Source organism: Emydura macquarii, unplaced genomic scaffold, assembly GCF_026122565.2.
Source record: "Emydura macquarii macquarii isolate MOO-44397 ecotype Brisbane River unplaced genomic scaffold, CSIRO-AGI_Emac_v2 contig_1644, whole genome shotgun sequence".
NCBI classification, from domain to species: domain Eukaryota; kingdom Metazoa; phylum Chordata; order Testudines; family Chelidae; genus Emydura; species Emydura macquarii.
Window position 1 is genome coordinate 7,971,458 of NW_027131781.1, and position 15,962 is coordinate 7,987,419.

Consider the following 15,962-nt stretch of genomic DNA (forward strand, 5'->3'; position numbering starts at 1 on the left):
TGCTGAAATCACTTATTTCTGGGCAGGGGGAGGGAGTCAGAGAGTTTCCTATTTAAGTCTTTCTTTCTCCCATCCCCTTAATTATCTCCCCTCCTATTTGCCCAGCTGAGCTAAGGCTGCTGGTGATAAATTGTCTATTTGCCTAGATATCATAACTCTGCATTCAAAGAGTGGTTCTACTCAAAAGTGACTCTGAAAGTACTGCATTCATGTTTATTTTGTCTCAAGTTATTTTCTGTCATATGGGCTGAGTTTACAAGTAAAAGCTGTTTTTTCTAACTGCAAGTCCCACAAGTTCAACCTGAGATCTGACAGCTGACCTCACATATCACCAGTAAAAAGGGTCAGCAGGCCACATTGGGCCATAATCTGCACTTGTACAACGCCATTGCCTTCCATTTATACCCTCAGTGACACCTGTGCACTCCCTTTTCCTCCAGTGTAACTGGCTAGGATTTAAACCATTCTGTTGATGGCACACCAGAATGGAATCCGGCTTGCACTTTCTCAACTCTGCACATACACAGAAGTAAGAAGCAGAACCACTTATTTTTGGCCCTGGAGTCAGTAGATCTGATTCTGCATGCATGTACATACAGAGAGCAGAGCTGATGAATAGGAAGGGAGATATTTTTACAAAGTCACTTTTTAGAGTAGAACCACGCTTATCAGTAGACATGAGGCGTCTGAGCTTGTTTCCCTGAAATCCATAATTCTTTTAATAACATCTCTTTAAAACGTGATGAGCTAAATTTTCTTCTCAGTGACACGCGCTTAATGGAGAGCGTTGCTTAGTCTAGCTGAAAAGCTTCAAAATGCTTCTAAATCCTTTTGTTTGAAACCATAAAGAACATGTGAGAATATTTCTCAGAAATGTTAGCCCTTGTGGTATATCATAATAAGGGGAAAAAACTCTTTTCATTTGAGGAATAAGTCTTTGACCCACCGATGAGACAAGGAATCTCTTCTAATTCACACTTGAACACAAAGCAGCGTTTAGTAGAATGGTGCAGTTCAAGTCCCTGCAAGTAATCCGCAAATAATTTGGGATACGTATGCTTCTAAACCTGCCTAGGAGGAATCATCAGTGCCAGCAACAAGGATATTTGATAGCAGCAAAAATATATACCAATTATCAGCGTTAAGTGTTTTGCTCTTTTTCTGGAGAAACAAGTTATCATTTGGTTATCTTGAAACAGCTGTTTCTATTTGCCACAATATAAGCCTCATTAAAAAGAATTGTACAGAAAAATACTCCAGTATGCTACAGAAACCATCCCGATTTCTATTGTAAGCTCCTCGAGGCAGGGACGTCTTTTTGCTCTCGGTTTGTACAGCATCTAGTCCATGACTAAGACTCCTAAGAGCTACAGTAACACGAATAGTAAATAATGCTACTTGCAAAATGCCACCCTGTCACTGCTCTAGTCTGCAGTGCTTTTGACCACGGGTAACGACGTTTTCAGACGTGCCTAAGGTTCTGTCTACACTGCAATCAAACACCTGCGTCTGGCTTGTGCCGGCTGACTCAGGCTTGCAGGGCTTGGGCTATGGGGCTGTTTAATTGCGGTGTAGACATTCAGGCTCAGGCTGGAGCCTGGGCTCTGGGACCCTCCTCCCCCATGGAGTCTCAGTCTGAGGGCCTGCAGGCGTATGCCCAGCTATTGCTTGCCCAGCCTTGCATCAGTCTTCATGATATCTCTTTCTGTTGCATTAGTCAGACAAGTCACTGCCCTGCCACCCTGGTCTTTTCAACAGCAACTCTACTTAAAGTATTAAGCATGGCACCCAAACCCCAGTGTTGACTGTAAGGTCAGCCATCTCTTCCCTCAATATGCTGCTGGGGTTATTTTGATCACAGATGGGATGCTGTCCTCTAACGTGCCGGCTTCTTCTTTCTATTTCTATCCGAAGCTGCTCTCACATACAAGTGTACAGGAGACCAGTGGACAGTTTACTGCAGGGTGATCCGTGAGAAGAACCTCTGTCAGGACATGAGATGGTATCAACGCTGCTGCCAGACATGCAGAGACTTTTACGCAAACAAGATGCAGCAGAAGAGTTAATGAACTGGTGCTGCTTCTTAGGGTATTACAGCTATTTGTATGTAAATCACGGACTAGTAGGTCTGAGTACTGGAACTTAATGAGTTGCTACAATGTGGTGGATTCCAAAGCATACCTAATAAGACTTGAAACTAATTCTGCAGACTGGATGTACCAAAGTAATCCACTCATCCACCTTAAAAAAAGTCATCTCATGGAGCCAATCGCATAGAATTTTATTGTGTTTTGACATCATTACATATTTCATTAATGCTTTTTACTTTAAATATATTATTACCAGCCACTGGATGGCTTGCTACCATTAAAAAAAAAAAAAAAAAAAAAGGACAAGAGTTGCAAAGAGATTAAATTGACTAAGGTCATGTGTACCTCAGTGGGGGAAAGCCTCTGGCAAATAACTCAGCAAACGTGCAGACATTACTTAATGCTTCAGCCATGGCTTCCATCTGATGCTGTTAATTCCCGACAGTAAAGCATGCTGTGGGGTGGGACACACACAAATGAAATGCTGAATTTGAAAGGGGGATTTGCTATAAAAGCTTGTGAAAACCAATAGCAGAGGATGGATGTCTCTGAAATTTCTGCAGAAAGCTCAGCACAGTTTTATCCAACATTCCACTGAATGTAATTTAAAAAAAAAGTTTGGGAATTCCCTCTCCTGTCTGGTTCTCCCCTCTCTCTTTTTAAAAAAACATGTTTTCTTTTATGATGCCTTATTCCCCTCAAAGAGTTTAAAGAAACGGAAGCTAATTAACCCAGAAGCAGGAAGTGAATTTTAAGCCAGAACCAATTGTATGAGACGGAAGTAGCTGGAAATCAGTTTAATATATCAGGTTTGTTGGGTTGGGGGACCACCTCTTTCCAATTTTTGGAATTCAATCTGATAATGAGACAGAAAGCGATTTCTTAAGGGTACTGTGAAACCAACTATGGTTGGCAGCACATTCCAGAAATGGAGATCAGAATAGCATTTGCAGGAGGGGTAACCTAGAGACCAAACAGATCTTTCCCATCTCTAGGTTGTATATATCATAACTCCTTTTGAGACAGAAAGGGAGCAGTTAGTAGATTTTCAGGGTGATATTCTGGGCTAATTGAAGCCAAAATGCCAAAACTCCTATTGGCTTCCGTAGGGCCAGGCTTTCACACTCAGTCCTGTCTCCTTTTGCTTTGTTCCCTGGTGTGTCTTTTATTAGGACACTTGGAAAGTGCTGTGTAAATGATATTATCTCACACATGTCTAAACTTAAGACCAAATTCTTCCCTGGATGCGAGATTTAAACGGGAGCTCCAGACAGGGCAGAATTCGGTTTAGTGCATGGTTGCTACAAATGAATGTCTCTCCGCCATATCTAACTCAGACATGTATCCTTTCCCTTGCCAGGCTCTGCTGCCAGCCATGTCGTGGTTAAGTTACACTCAAACTCTCTGCGAAATCAGCAGAGCCAGATGGGTGAATTACAGCTTTGCACTCACTCTAGAGACACATGTTAATATTTACGATTTTGGAGATGGGCACAGAAAAGAACCCAGTCCCCATCGCTGAACACTGGGAAAGTGTAGATCCTAATGTGAGCATTGCGGCTCTTAGCTCTCTCTCGTGTTACTGCTATTATTGCCTTGCTTTAATGTGCTTTAAATGCTAAAGGCAGTTAGTACCTAACATTTTTTAAGCAACATTTTCTCCCTTATTAAGAATGTTCCAGTATCCAAGAGCTCAATGAAATAATTTGCTGTGGCTTTATTAAGCACTGAGCTTTCAAATATCGGAATCTAACTTTTATCTGCAGACTGTAACTGCATATGCATCCACATTTGCATGGGCAAAATATGTCCTTGCTCGTCCAATTGGGTGTTTGTGCACCCAAGCGCTGATCTGCATGCACAAAAGCATATTGTATACACAATTACTTCTCTGTAAATGCTTGGTCCTAACAGATCTACATTCTTCTGCACACTAGATAGTTTTTTGGGTCAGGGAAATTATTCTGATTTGGTGCTTGTTATACCGGAGGCTTTTTGGGTAAGTTCTACTAAAAATCAGAATCAAACCTTCTCCTCCTACTTAATTCAGAGGTGATGTAGATGGTTGCGCAAGTTAGCCAGTAAAATAAGTCAGTATAAAATGGTGTAGTTAATGCTGAAGCAGAAGTGGGGGGAATGTAGCTGATTAATAGTCATGGTATAAAAAACAATATTGACAGACTAGGTAAGTAAACAGGTAATGAGAGAGTGCAAGAAGGTGTCAGATAAAGCAGAGAGAGCCTGCTTTATCTTAAAACCTCCTGTCAGTAGCTTTTCCTGCCTACTCTCCCCATCTATCCCCTTGACATGTAAGTTACATTCTTTTATCCCAATCTACTGACGTACACCTCTGCCATTCATGGTCCCCGTTGTAAAGTGATTTGTATTCCTGTTAGGGTTTGGGGTGCCCTTGAAGGGTAGCATTTCAGCTCACAATGTGGCTTGACTGTGTGAAATGCCGCACTCTAGCATGTCGTTTACGACAGCATGTTCCTTGTGTTGTAGGTCATGGGCTCATATGATTTCCCACAAGACCTTTTCATTCTCTTCAGAGTGGGAAGAAATGGACTTCTTAAGTAGTGGGAGTTTTTTCGCCCACTTATCCAGCACCCTCTGCAGTCAATGAAAAGACAGACTCCCATTGACATCAGCAGGGTTTTGGGTCACGTAATGGGACATGAATCTGCTAGTTGAATGGAAGGATTTCTTTTGAATGTCTGAGCAAAAATCCACAGGCCAGGCTGTGCCATTCATTTTTTAAATTAAATGATTTTTTTTATTAAAAATGGATAGCACAATAGAACCCCAGTTTATTACTTGATCTCCTGGTGAGCCTAAATCCCCTCCCATTTTGTAATGGCCAAAAATATCAACAAAAATGTTTAATTCTGCACTTTTGCTTTGTATCATTTTATAGTCGGTTTTACTATGAATCTGCAGCTACGCTCTGTCCTACATATCAGTGAAAAGAAAGCTGTTTGTTTCAGTGTAGCCATGACAATATTTTTTTTTTGTTCATAAGAGATTGATGCTCTTTGATTACAGTGGTGGTATTTCCATATTGTAAACCATACTCTCTGTACTGTTACTAAAGTACTGTACATTTCTAGTTGCACAATTGTGTTATTGAGTGTAGAGTCTCACTATCTTATGTATGGTGCTATTTTTATGTTGTTGGTGGAAAAGAAATCTTAGCAGTTGATTATTGCTTGATATTTTATTATAATACAGGGATATATCCTCCATGGCAATAATATCATTTAAGGTTTTCATTACAAGAGTGAAATGTATATATTTTTCCATTAGTTAATTTACATATGTACTGTATCCATGGTAAAAAAAAAAAAAAAAAATTTTTTTTGTGCTGGCTATAAATAGAAAAAAAACCAACAGTCAAGCAGAGTGGAACTAGTTGTAAATGAAAATCAGAGAGAGGACTGTTCCATTTTGAAACAGATTGAATAGGTTTAATAATAAATTAATTTTTTTCCATAACAATTTTATAAGGTTTATGAACTTGAAAAAAATCAAAGCAAAACCAAACAGCTAACTGTGAAAATAAAGAAGTAGTAAGTCTGTAAGTAATACATGGTGCATCTGTCTAATACTTGACTGAGACTTGGATTCAGATGAGTCCAGGACCCACCATTGACAACTGTGGTAGGTGTAAAAGGTCATTGTCAGTGAAATACTGGCGGCTCGGAGTTCCCAGCATGCTAACAAATCATGAACTGATGGGTCTCGTCCCAGTGTGGTTGCAAAATAACATACAGGGAATGCTAATGTGTAGCTAATGCCAAGTGAGTTCTTTGATCGGTGACACACAACAGCAGAAAATGCCTGGCTGGAAAAACCGATCTAGGTTCCATTTGGGATACGCTGCATAGGTCTTATGAGACTGTGGGGAGGATAAAGCTTTTGCATGAAGGGGCAGGGGGATTTACAAGTGCATTTCAGAGAGTTTTCTTTCAATGTATGTTAGAGTCAAGGTGAAGTGGCTGCTGTACTGTATGTTTAATGGTAGCTGCAGCATAGTTGCGGCCTTATGATGAAGGTTGCTGAGCGTGTGGAAATTATACTGGAGTGTAAACTGTCCCATGCATTTGAAAGGTATCTAGGTAACTTAGCTGCACACATCCTTGGTCTGAAATAAACAGAATTATTCAAAGCGGAGCATTTTTGGGTGTGTTTGTTGTAGGCACAAGCAATAACCCATGTACTTTTTAATGGACAGAAGAAATGCACAATCCCATAAACTATGCACAATAAAACACAGTACAAAGTATTTATAAAAGGAAGTGAAAACCCCTCAAAATAATATATCCCAAGCAAAACTCCTTGGGCCACGCTATTCTCTTTTTCATTTGTGCTTCCTTCCCTGCCCCCTGCAGCTCTTGGACAGCCGTTCTCTGTCCCCTGACTGTTTAAACTTCTTTCTTTACATTTTTTAAAACCTATCAAAGCCTCTTCCATATTCATAGATTTTTAGATCATCTTGTCTGACTTCCTGTATAACATCAGATTTCACCCAGTTATCCCTGTATTGAGCCCAGTAACTTCTGTTTGTCTAATGCATATTCCAGAAAGACATCCAGTCTGGATCTAAAGACAAAAGATGGAGAATCCACCAGTTCCCTTGGTAGTTTGTTCTAATGGTTAATCACCTCCCTGTTAAACAATTTGTGCCTTATTTCTCATTAGAATTTGTCTGTCTTTAACATCTAATCTTGGGTTCTTGTTATGCCTTTCTCTGCTAGATTAGAGAATCCATAAGTACCTGATGTAATTTGGATGAAGGTACTTATACACCATAATGAAGGTGCAGATTTTGTCACGATTATTTATAGTAAAAGTCAGGGACAGGTCGCAGGCAATAAACAAAAATTCATGGACGCCTGTGACCTGTCCCTGACTTACTAAAAATAACTATGACAAAATTGGGCTGACTGTGGGGAGGATTGAAGCCAGAGTGGGGGAAGGGAGAGATGAGATCCCAAGCCCCTCTGCAGAAGAGTGGGGGGGGGTCTAGCACCCACTGCCCACAGCAGCTGAGAGCTGTAGGGCTCGGAGCTCCGGGGCCCCCGCGGGCTGACAGCTCCAACCCGCCATCCTGGAGCTGAAGCAGAAAATGTCACGGAGGTCTCCGAAAGTCACAGAATCCGTGACCTCCATGATATAATCTTATCCTTAGCCATAATCAATCACCTCTCAATCTTCTTCTTGATCAGCTAAACAGATGGGAGTAGATTGAGATGTGACACAGCAACTGGATTCCTCCTAAAGACCTTGCCCGTGTCATCCATTAAATTCACCTTCCAGAATTTGAATTCTGCAACAAAGGGACATTTAGTTTTGGCTGGTTATTTAGATGCTTTATTACAAACAATGTTTTACATTCGTATACATTTTGAGGTTCAAAAACTTCACGTGTGTGACATTATGACTTTGCACCCAGCTTTGCCATGGTTGCCCTTGGAAAACAAGTGGAAATGTGGTCATTGGGAAGTGGACTGACACCACATTTGCAAGTCAGGACTCTTGAATTCTGTTCACAGCTCTACCACTTACTCACTCTCAGGCAAGTCACTTCATCTGTACGTATCTCTGTGTTCTTGTAAAATAGATTTGTAATACTTAGCAGTTTCATGGGGGTATTGTGATGCATAATTAGTGAACGTTTAAAAGATGCAAAGATTGCTACTATGATTCATACCCATTAAAGCATGTGGAAATGAAGAGATGTTAAAATGAGAGTTTTAGATAATCCCAGACTATCCAAGGGAAATGTGGATGTCTTCAGACATAACAGTACCTGAAAGACTGCCATCAGCACAGAGAGATCCCTCCTGCTGCAGCACAGCTGGCTTACGGGACTTGGCAGCCACCCTCATGTAAGAAGCCATCTCCTAATTGGTCACACCCTGCTCCATTGGAACTCAGTCATGGCACAGAGGTAACATTAAAGAGGGCTGGTGGGGGACAAACAGCTCAGAGGTGATTCACTAAGGCAGCTCTTTTTGCCCAAGGGGGAGGGCTTTCTCCCACTTACCCGCCAGCTGGAGGCGAGTTGTGTCAATAGCAGTTGTTTTACAGAGAGAAGGGAATGAAGTCACAAGAGGAGTTGTGTCCCCTTTACTGTCCCGGAATAAGAAAACCAGAAAGGAGCTCATTGTTCAGACCAGCAATTGGAGTGTTTTCTTTCATAGGTTAGATCCTACTGTTTTCCATCAAGGTCAATATATTGTAGATCTGGTGAAATGTTCCTTTGAAATTTACAGGTAGCCTAGCGCACACGCAGAGTCACACCCCAGCAAGTGACTTGTCGTCACTATAAAGACAATCACTTCTTTTCATATTCAAGCTTGATTCTTCCATGTGTGGGAATAGCGCACTTCTGGAACAAAGAAAAACTCACTCTAAAATTGACAATACTGCTCCCAAAACTATTTCCAGAAATTCAGTTAGCATGTCTAATGTTAGAGAGAGAGCTAGACTTTAGTATCCTGGCTGATTTTTCCATTGGCTAATCTCACGCCTAACAATTCTTTCATTAATGGTGTATCCCTGATATTAAGCTTCCTATTCTCGGTGGTGGCTTAGGAGGTTCCGGTGAAGACCACTTTCTGTGGTGGCTATAAAACAGCAGCAAAATTCTACAGACTCTGTCCAGAGGTTGCAGATTGCACAGTCAACATGTGATTGTAATTGTTAACTTATTTAAACATTAAAATGTTGCTGAAACCCCCAGTAAGCCAAAAGACATTACATTAAACTGGGATATGGCAAAGGGTGGGAGGGTGCAGTGAATGCTGTAATAGCTTTGGCTTCAAATGTTCACGGTACTTGCCAATATCTCTTCTATAATTTCGTTTGCCTGTTTGCATGTAACAGTTTGCTGTTTTTCTCTGCTTGTAGCCCGGCTCATCCAGTCAAAGGACTGGGTGATTTAGAAATCATCCTTTGCTCTTTTCATTGTTGTCTTAATTTTCCCTTTTAAGAATCCTTAGTCACGTTCATGGGGCCAGGTGGAGCCAAACTGCTCAAATGCTCTGCCGTGACCGTACACAGAGTAAAACTTAATGTCGCTCAGCTGTTTGGAACTCGGCTCTCCCTCCTCAGATTCCACCTGCTTCCTCCGCTCACTCTCTAGTCCCGATACTCATTGTCAGCTTTGGCTGCCTCTTGAGTCCTAACAGCAAACTAGCTTGACCCTATTTGCTAAATGGTTTCTCTGGAAGGGAATTCCTTTCCAATAAGTTAGATATGGAACACCTTCTCCTCGTTTCAACCCCAGATGCTACCAAGAATGTTACTGGCCTGGGTCCTCTCTTCTCTGGTGGAATAAGAATCATTTTTTCCTTCAGATCTCCCAAGAACACAATGTAGCCCTTTGCAAATAGCTTTTTTTCTGGTTTCGGTGAGAGCCTGCAGACACTGATACAAAAGCCAGCATCACATACGATCCGTGGGAGATAAATTGACACAGTGCTGCTGTGCACCCGACTGCAGTTCAACAAGCGTATGCAGCCAAAAGGAGTCTCACTCCCATGTCTGGGCCCTTGACAAGACTATGGCAATTGAGAGAGCAATTCTGGAGCCTTACAATTTCCTTGCCCTCAGGGGGAGGGGGAGGGGGAGAGGGAGGGCAGAGAGAGTGGTGTCTTCTTTTGTTTAAAAAAAAAAAAGACCAGCATTATTTGACTTCAGTCACCCTGCAGGGCAGGAAAACTAAAGGTGAGGTGATATTTTAAGGCTGAGACTGGATTTTTGGATCGCTTGAACCATTATCTTATGTACCTGAGTATATGTAGCATGGAACTGGGGCTTGTTGGTCAATGATCTCCCAAAGTTTGCAGGTGATACAAATGTATTGAAGAGAATTCAGCCCAAAGCTGACTCTGAAGAATTACAGGAGGATCTCCCAAAACTGAGTGACTGGACAACAAAATAGCAGCTGAAATTTGACATTGATAACTGCAAAGTAATGCACATTGGAAAAAATAATCCCAACTACACATGTATAATGATGTGTTCTGAATTAGAAAAGAAAGATATCTTGGAGTCACTGTGGATAGTTCTCTGAAAACTTCAGCTCAATGCACAGCAGTAGTTAAAAAAGCTAACAGAATGTTATGAATGATTAGAAAAGGGATAGAAAATAAGACAGAAAATATAATGCCACTATACAAATCCATAGTGCACCCATTCCTTAAATACTGTGTCCAATTCTGGTCACCCCATCTCAAAAAGGAAATGGTGGAACTGGAAAAGTCTCAAAGAAGGGCAACAAAGACGATCAAGTGTACAGAATGGCTTCCATACAAGGAAAGATTAAAAAGATTAGGGCTGTTCATCTTAGAAAAGAAACAGCAAATTGGGGATATGATGTCTTTAAATCATGGATGATGTGGAGAAAGTGAATAGAGGTATTTCCTTTCCCCAATACAAAAACCAGGGATCGCCCAATGAACTTAATAGGCAGCAGGTATAATTCAAACAAGGAATTACTTTTTCACATAATGCACAATTAACTTGTGGAACTCATTGTCATAAGATGATGTGATGGCCAAAACTGGGGTTCAAAAGAGAACTGGATAAGTTCATGGAGGATAGGCACATCACTGGCTGAAGCTCTGGTACAGACCACTGTCAGAGACTGGGTGCTGACCTAGATGGACATTGGTCTGATCCAGCATTGCAGTTTCTATATTCTTAAACTACCATTTATACGGGTGGAGCAGTCTGTGTTCAATCAACTGCTATTCAGAACAGTTCTTGCATTCTCTTACCATGGCTCAATAAGCTTAGCGATTTTCAGTCAGGCCAGGAATCAGTCATAGGCCATCTCACTGTCCAAATGACATGCACCTGGCAAAAGGCTGATTGTATGAGCTGCTAATCTACAGCATTTCAATTCCAGACCTATTCATCACTGTGCTGTCTCCTCTCACGTCCTTCTGTCTAGTACTAGGACCAGCTGGTCATTCGTGTTATTGTTCTGGACAGCGTTCACTTTGGAACTCTTTTGTCTATCTTTCTACAAGGGGAAGAGAGGACTCTTAAAGATGCACCAAGGCGCCTTTTCTACCCCATGTCCCCATTTTGCTACGTTGTGGCCATCTCAGTCTGCAGACTAATTCTCACGCCCTCCCCTCCAGGAACGAGCATGTCACCCGAAGGGACACGGGTGCCACTCAGTACCTTCGTACATCACTGCACATCATATCAGGTTCATTTTCCATTGTTTCCTACACTCTGGTGCATTGTATTTAGAGACCACGTCTCATTAATTGATCTGTAGATTTTTTAAATACCTTGCCAAGAGAGTGCTCACCAATTTTCAAAGAGTTTTTTCCCCCTTAGAAGTTCATTTGTTTCCTTAGAAATGTTCCTACACAACCATAGCAGAAGAGCTCTATGCTGTCCAGCAGGGATGGGAAATGCTCTTATTTTGTCTCATTTTGAACCTCGGCAAACATCCTGGTTGTGAAAGTTGGACTCAGACTCAAATGTTTGTGGCTTTCTGTTCTGTTCAGGAGAGGTTGTGACATAGCGAGAGGCAGGGAGAATAATATGATTGAATCAATAAATGCACTGTAGAATAATAATAATAACAGCGATGTTTGAAACGGCTTTATTCCTGGATTTATATAACTCAGGGAAGAAGAGGGGGCTGCAAACCAACACACGTTCTGCAAACCCCAAAAAAGTAGCTGGAGAGCATCTCCAAGCCTCAAACTCCATGAGGCTTGCCCCGCTTTAATCTCCAGGACATGTCCCTTTCGTGTTACAGAACTTCAAAAGAATGCATGGAGGCTTCATTGTGCTAGATTTATGATAGTGTTAGAGCTGTTACATCTGCCAAATGGTGGCCAGACACTCAAACAGACGTTACCAATTAGCAGAGTCCTGCATCTGATGTGTGTCCTGCATATTCCCACAGCGGCGACTCCAGGCAGGATCCCTCGTGACTTGAAGTAGTTGCCTGCATTAGTCTCTCTGGCTAGCAGAATGGGCTGTGTTTAATGGGCAGTTACAGACGCAGAACACTCCTGTTGGTTAGCTGTAACCAGCTCATGTCCGAGGTATTCTTGTTTCAAGGTCAAAAGCGAGGTCAAAGCTTCTCATGTGGGTCATGGTGGAGGATTTGGCTCCATCCTCAGAAATCTCAGCTTGTGTACATGACTCAGGAGGACGTGACTCAGCCCACCTGCCGCTGTCCATGTGCGTGAGCCCATAGGGACTTCTGCCTTAAGTGTCCTGTGACCCGTGTGCCAATGATGCCCCACTGTACTGCTCTCCCCTTTGCATCTCCACCTGCCTCTCTGGCATCTCCCCTCAGATATCCTGGTGCCCTCTCACACTGACTCCATCATTAAAATCCTTGAGCCCCTTTCATCCCCAGCGTAACTGCACTTCTGCTGCCTCTCCTCCAACTCCCTTCTCTGGCACTATTAGGAGCTCCATTCCATGCGTTGGGTGTAATCACTGACACTGCTGGTGCAATAGGTATTTTATCACTTAAAATGCTTTGGGCCAGATCCTGCTATGATGGAAGTCTATGGGACTGTTAACCTTGGCTCCAATGGATGCAGAATCAACCTTAGTTTTAGTGTGCACTTAGATTGTAATCTGTATCTGCACCTGAAATTCCCCAACGTTTGGAAGTGTCCAAATCTGGGAGGGGTAATGAGATTACTTCAAACGCATTCCTCAGATTTTCCGGTTTGGATTAGTTTAAAATTAAACCAGTGCAGAGGGCTTGCCCTAAATAGAGATGCTTTCCAGAACCAAGGTCTAGTTTCTTAGTAATCGTAAATCAACAAGCCCCATCTGAAATCTGTCGGTTTCTATGGGGCCTGATTCTTTTTTGATGCTCCTATTACTTCACTTCCTTCAGTGGAGGTAAGAAGAGAATCATGTCTTTTCACAAATCCATCATCTGCTTGGAAATTCAGTGGGAACTGCTGAGTTCTTCCTGGTTTTGCATCAGCTGCACCAATTCATGCTTGTGAGGAAAAAGCCCAGGGAACCTGTCACCCAGGCTACTCTGACATTCTAGTTTGTTACAAAGCCCAAAGTCAGGTGTGTGTTGCACAAGTTTGGTTTTCACATTAAACATTTCATTCAGCTCAGCTCAGCTGTACTTGGTGTGAGCAAATAAACTGATGTTTGCTTCAGATGTTGGCAATTCCTCAGATCTGTCAGCAGTGCTTATTCCAGGGTTCCTCCTTCATTTCACATATCTGACCAATACTACCATGTGGAAGAGCACACGCTGCACTGAATCCAGTAAATGGCGTCCATCAAACTTTCTTTGGAGTGCGGAAGATTCTGATCTTTCAGTGACATATTTTTTCCCAAAATGTCTTTAGCTAAAGGATCCATTTCAGGGGGACAAACCCACATAATTTTGTAAACGATGGGGAAAAAGCTTTCAGTGGGGTCCCAGATATTTACAATACCACTCTTTCTGTTCTGTGCTAGCAACGTGGCTGATTAAACATTAGCTGCGTCTGTTATTGTAACAGCTGCATGTTCAGTAGTTACCTTCACAAGAGCAGTCTACTTTCCCTTGGATTGTTTTATTTGTATGCAGTAGGCGACTGCTGGGTCATCGAGGTTTTCAATCATTTTTACTAATGCTGTAGAATCTGCTGAGTGTGTCCTTTCATTGAGTGGAATCCTGGAATTCGTGGAGAACGGAATCCTCACACCCCTTGTTAGAGCTAATCTACAGCGTAAAAAAAAAAAGATTTTTCCCAACCTTCCCATTACAGCTGATTGGGAAATGGGATTTTTTTCCTCTGCAAAAAAAAAATTGTATTAAAAACATTTTTGGTTTAGGCTAAATTTTATTTGGATTTTTTTCGGGTTTTTGCCAAGAACGCCAAAACCAACCATGTTTCTGTTTTTAGCAACTAAAAACTGAAAAAATTTGGCCCCAAACCAATTTTTTCCCCCAGTTCGCAGCTCTTCCTTTTTTTGGGTTTTCAGATTTTGAAAACCAACATTTCCCACAAAACTTTGTATTTAGTTGAAAAACTGATTTTTCTGGCCAAAAAATAAAACATTTTGACAGAAAAATGTTGAACTAGCCCTACTCACCAACCTCTGCCCGCAGCTAGGAGTCAAGGCAGCCTGTTTTCCAAAGGGGCAGACAGGCCCAAAGATTATGAACATGAAGCCAGTGGTAAGTAATGGGCTTCCTTGTTTGCACTGATCTGTGCCTTGGATGGCTTTTTTGCAGTTTCAGAAGCAAAAACCGTGGGCTCTTAGCAGGACCCATCCTTATACGGAATTAATTTGCAATTCTAATCCCTTTTTCAGTCACCTTTTGTAGTGTCAATCTATTGAAGTACTTTGCCAGGTAGAGATGCCCTGGCGGGAAACCAGAAAAGGGAGAGAGATGGATCGCAATGGAACACACCTCTCACGTATATGAACACCTGCAGTGGCTCCAGGGCAAAACTTTAGCCGGCAATTGCAAACCTTCGTAGGTGCATGAATGCTCTTATAGGGCTGTATTCTCATGCTGATTATTACCTGGACATCCCCCGGAAGGAGGCACCACTCAGTGCCAGGAAGTTTGGCAGCGTTGGGCCCTCATTGAGATCACTTTTTCAAAGCACCCCTCGGTGCTCTGCTCTTTCATGAAGCCGTTCAGTTAAACCGGCAGCTGTGAACAGAGTGCAGAGTTAGAACGGTGACAGGAGTTGGAGGTTGATGGCTGGGAACAGGGAGGTTGGCAGAGAAGGGGAGTCAGGGGAAGGGACTTCTCCCAGCACTTGGTGCAGGGTGAGTAGGTGTGTCTCATTTTGTCAGAAGGAGACAGGAGCAGGGAAAGTATCCAAGGTCCAGATCATTAAAGATATGTAGACACCTAACTCCCATTGATTTCCCACCTATTTAAGAAGTTAGACACCTAACTATTTTTGAGGACATCGTCCCAACCTCCTGCCATGTGAGGGGCTTGGGTAGGTAGATACACTGAAAGAAAGCAAGGCACTTAACCTCTCTTTGCCTCAGTTTCTTCATCTGCAAAAGGACGATATGTCTCTGCCTCCTAGGAGGTGATACACTAACGTTTGCAAAGCGCTCGGGGATCTCAGCCTTTTAGAAGTGCAAATTATTGGAGTATTGCTGGGTCTTTGGTGATTGTAGAGAGTTAAGTTAGAAACAGGAAATACGGAGGCTAGAGGAAAGCCATGAATATTAAATTGCATCCTTTGGCAGATAATCTTGTGTTATCGTTGTTCCTTCTTGAACTATTTTCCAGTTTTCTTTACAGGGCATTTGTTATACGGGTAGTGACTGAGGATGGATAGAATGGCTGTAACTTGGAACAACTCTGCCTCCCTAGCAGTAGCTGTGCACATTTGTGCAGTGGGATTTGAAGAATTTCCTCTGACTCCAGTATTGATATGCAAACAGTCAGCTGTGCAGCCATCAGTCTGCCCAATAGACGTGCTGCATGACCTCAGAAATAATACAGGTGGTTGTAGTCAGCATAACAGTGGGGAGTGGTGAACTTCTGGAGTAAATCAACTCATTTTACTATGCCTGGGATGTTGGCATCTGGTGCAAATCCTCAGGTAATGAAATCTGGTGTGTGTTACCTATAGCAAAGTACCCACTGGGATTTCTCAAACAAAATGTTTGATTTTCACCAAGCAAAGAAAAGGTTTCCAGCGAACAGGAAAGATCAAAACAGCCATCTAACCAGCCCAAGACAGTTGTCTCTGCCAGCTCAGAAATGGTTCTCCGGCTCAGCACACCTCTGCCTAGGTCATGAGATTTTTGCTAGTGCGGATGATTCACCATTGGATCAGCTAGCCAAGGGGCGTGGTGGGTTGTCCACCACTTGAAATC

At 42.3% G+C, this 15,962-nt stretch overlaps 1 protein-coding gene across 4 annotated transcripts in view; it reads left to right on the plus strand.

Moving 5' to 3' along the window:
• ADAMTS17 (ADAM metallopeptidase with thrombospondin type 1 motif 17) overlaps positions 1 to 6,257 on the plus strand; it is a 251,693-nt gene extending 245,436 nt beyond the window's left edge. For all 4 annotated transcript variants that reach the window (XM_067555596.1, XM_067555598.1, XM_067555597.1 and 1 more), the window contains one exon: positions 1,915 to 6,257. In XM_067555596.1, coding sequence (XP_067411697.1) covers positions 1,915 to 2,066 — 152 coding nt within the window. In that variant the 3' untranslated portion in view covers positions 2,067 to 6,257. The remainder of the gene's footprint in view (positions 1 to 1,914) is intronic.
• Positions 6,258 to 15,962: the final 9,705 nt, after the last annotated feature.